The 3056-nt window shown below is 38.3% G+C and overlaps 1 protein-coding gene across 1 annotated transcript; it reads left to right on the top strand.

The window, feature by feature from the left end:
• Window positions 1-1034: 1034 nt before the first annotated feature.
• Window positions 1035-2792, top strand: LOC121967030 (caspase recruitment domain-containing protein 14-like; the record flags this gene model as incomplete). Its single annotated transcript, XM_042517086.1, has 3 exons — window positions 1035-1251; window positions 1331-1457; window positions 2552-2792. Coding segments are annotated over 3 exons (585 nt in total), but the record flags the coding sequence as incomplete, so codon positions are not given.
• Between the last annotated feature and the right edge of the window lie 264 nt (window positions 2793-3056).

The following is a 3056-nucleotide window of genomic DNA, read 5'->3' on the forward strand; positions in this document are numbered from 1 at the left end:
AAAATACATTGTAGATTGCAGAATATCTTAACAAAATGCATACATTTATAAATAAAAAAACATTTTCCCAGCATAATGCATTGTAAAAAGTGCAAAGGTCAATGTAATATAATAGATATCTGAAAATAAAATTGACTTCATACAATAAACATATAAAAATAAATGTAAAAAAATAAAGAGATAGAAAAAAAATTAAATTAGTAAACAAAAACATTTGTAGAAAATATATGGTTAAAAAAGTTAATGTTATATAATAAAAATCCAGGAAAAAATAACTTCATCAAATAAACAAATAAAAGAACAAAAATAAATACAAATATAAAATGAGTAACAAAATCAGTTTAAAATGTATAGTATTGAAAAAACTTTCACTTTAATATAATGAAAATAGAATTTAATTTTGAATTATAACATAATCAAAATACTGAAATGTATTGTATAAAAACATCTGTATGAAATTGTGTTTTTTTAATGCTTTAAGCAAAGCGATTTGATCACAAAATATGTCAACTATGTTACAATGCCTGATAAAGGGTTAATATAGGGACAGGGTTAAAGCGACACCTGAGTTATATGAGTGTTATTTTTTGCGCCTGAGCATAGTGTAGAATTTGCAATCCACCTGCAAATTTTAACAAGTTTTTGTCTGACACTTTTTGCTGTATGACCACTTTCAGCAGAAAAAATAAGAAGAGGCGAGAAAGAAAGAAGAATAATGACAACAAAAACAATAGTGCTACAGCAGTAAATATTGCTGCTTGGACTCCTTATAATAATAAGAGATATAAGAGCTCATCCAGTGCATATAGAGCGGATAGCGACTTCTGATTCTCACATTTAAGAGAGTACTCCAACAGTTTAGCTTTACAGACCACCTTGGTTTTAGCTGTAAATGCTGCATAGTATGAAAGGATTTCTCTGTGCTCAGTGAGAAGTAGCATTTTTCTGTTCTAGAAAGGGAAACAATCCTTAAATGATCTTTATAATAATCAGAATGTTTAATGAAGTATTCCTTCCTATCACTCTCTCTCCAGTCTGTCAAAAACCTCCGCCCCTCCCTTCCTGATGCGTTCTCGTCCCAAAGCAATTCGCGTCAACGGCCGTGTTCTCAGCATCTCCTTCCAGGGGGAGGCGCTGCTCAGCCAGCTGGCTGTGGTGGGAGGCAACAAGAGCGGAGTGTTTGTGCACCAGGTGACAGAGGGCTCCGCTGCGCATACTGTGGGCATCAGCCCCGGCTCACAGATAGTGGAGGTGGGTTTCACTGTGTCTCTGAACACCGCCATTCTGCATCCTGTGACGGGTTTCTCATGGTACTGTTGTTGTTGTGCAGGTGAAGTACGAGCAGAACCAGAAGGCTCTGAGGATGGTGCTGGAGGATTCCACTTTAGAGGAAGCTATGTGGGCTCTTGGCCAGGTCACAGGCCTCTGTCACCTCTCCCTTCGGCCCAGGCAAGATGGTACGTCCCGCGGCATGTACATAAAATTCTTTTTGCTCCTTGTGACATAGATGGTACGTCTCAGTATAAATTATTTTGATCCATTTTACATACTATATTTCCTCATTCTTTAAGTCAAAATATTAGTTTTTATCATAAAAAAAATCTATATTAGACTACATTTCCTATGAACTGGGGGGGCGGCTGATTGTGTATTGTTGATTGGTTACTGATAGCAGGTGGGACCTTGTACAGTAGCATCGGCCACCAGTGTGTGAATGTGTGTGTCAGTGGGTGAATGTGACATGTAGTGTGAAAACACTGGTCAAATGACTAGAAAAACACAAGTGCAGTCCATTTACCAGTTACTATTACTTTACATCAACCAAGACTTTTGTTATCTTTAAAACTAATTCCACTCTGTCCTCAATAAACAAAAGGAATTTACTGCCTCACAGCAGCAGTTGGACCATTTGTGTTCATGCTGTGTTTCCAGGATCATGAAATTACAAAATGATGAAAAAAGCAACAGAAGAATGCATTTCTACACTTTGCAATTTAATTTTTAAGAAATTACATTACCTTTTGTGCACACACACACACACACACACACACGTACACAAACTCACACAAACATACATGAACAACTTAGACTGTATATAGAGATGGATGACGAGTCCCCACTTACCCCCTCTATGCTTACGTGAGGTTAAAATATCCAAGATACGGGCGTTGCCATCTTGCGCTGTTATGTCGTATAAATTCAGAGTAAAACATTTGTAAATTCAACATTAAGTTTTCAGTGGCTATTAAAGTTTAAAATTTCGTGTTTCTAATTAGCTTCCATACAAATCTTCCTTAAACCTGTTGGTGGTTATAGCATAGTAAGATGTTCTACCTGAAATGGACAGTGGAGCTTATATGTCTACACCTGAAGTCATAGTGTACAGCAGGTGAAGACATGTTAGATTAGTATATATATGTTAATAATGTCTAAGCAGCACAAACCTGCAGAATTCATGCAGATATTCTTTGCAGTTTTAAAAATGTCATTCTTGATCACTATTACAGATAGACAGTGGCTTTAATTGTGATGTCCTGCTCTGCCTGTTCAGACTACGAAACGCTGCTGCAGCAGCTGCAGAGCAGTGAGACATCATCTGGGGACTCCTTCTACGTCCGTGTCAACATGTGTCTCCCTGCCGGCGCCAATGGAACCTTAGCTGTGTCCCTCAACGACATCCTCCATGTGACCAACACACGGCCTGCTGACACTGAGGACTCGTGGCACGCCAGCCAAGTTCACCCCTGTCAGCTCCTCGACCTCCAGAGCGGAAACGTACCCAATTATTACAGGTCGGAACACTGGTGGGAAACATAGAAATGTGTCGTGCAGGATCACCACTCACAGTGCCTTAACCCTTTCAAACCCAGAGCAATGTCACTTTTCTTGTGCTGCTTTCAGACACCTTTCACAAGTATTTAAACCTTTGAACCCTTAGCAGATTGGTGCAACTTCTTTTAAAAAAACCTGGGGGAAAAAAGGCAATGACGTCAACTTGACAAGAAATGTTCCCACAAACTGCACGAAGTCAGTATATTTAAAAAATGATTTCAAAA

Source organism: Plectropomus leopardus, unplaced genomic scaffold (assembly GCF_008729295.1).
Source record: "Plectropomus leopardus isolate mb unplaced genomic scaffold, YSFRI_Pleo_2.0 unplaced_scaffold26712, whole genome shotgun sequence".
Classification (NCBI taxonomy): Eukaryota; Metazoa; Chordata; class Actinopteri; order Perciformes; family Serranidae; genus Plectropomus; species Plectropomus leopardus.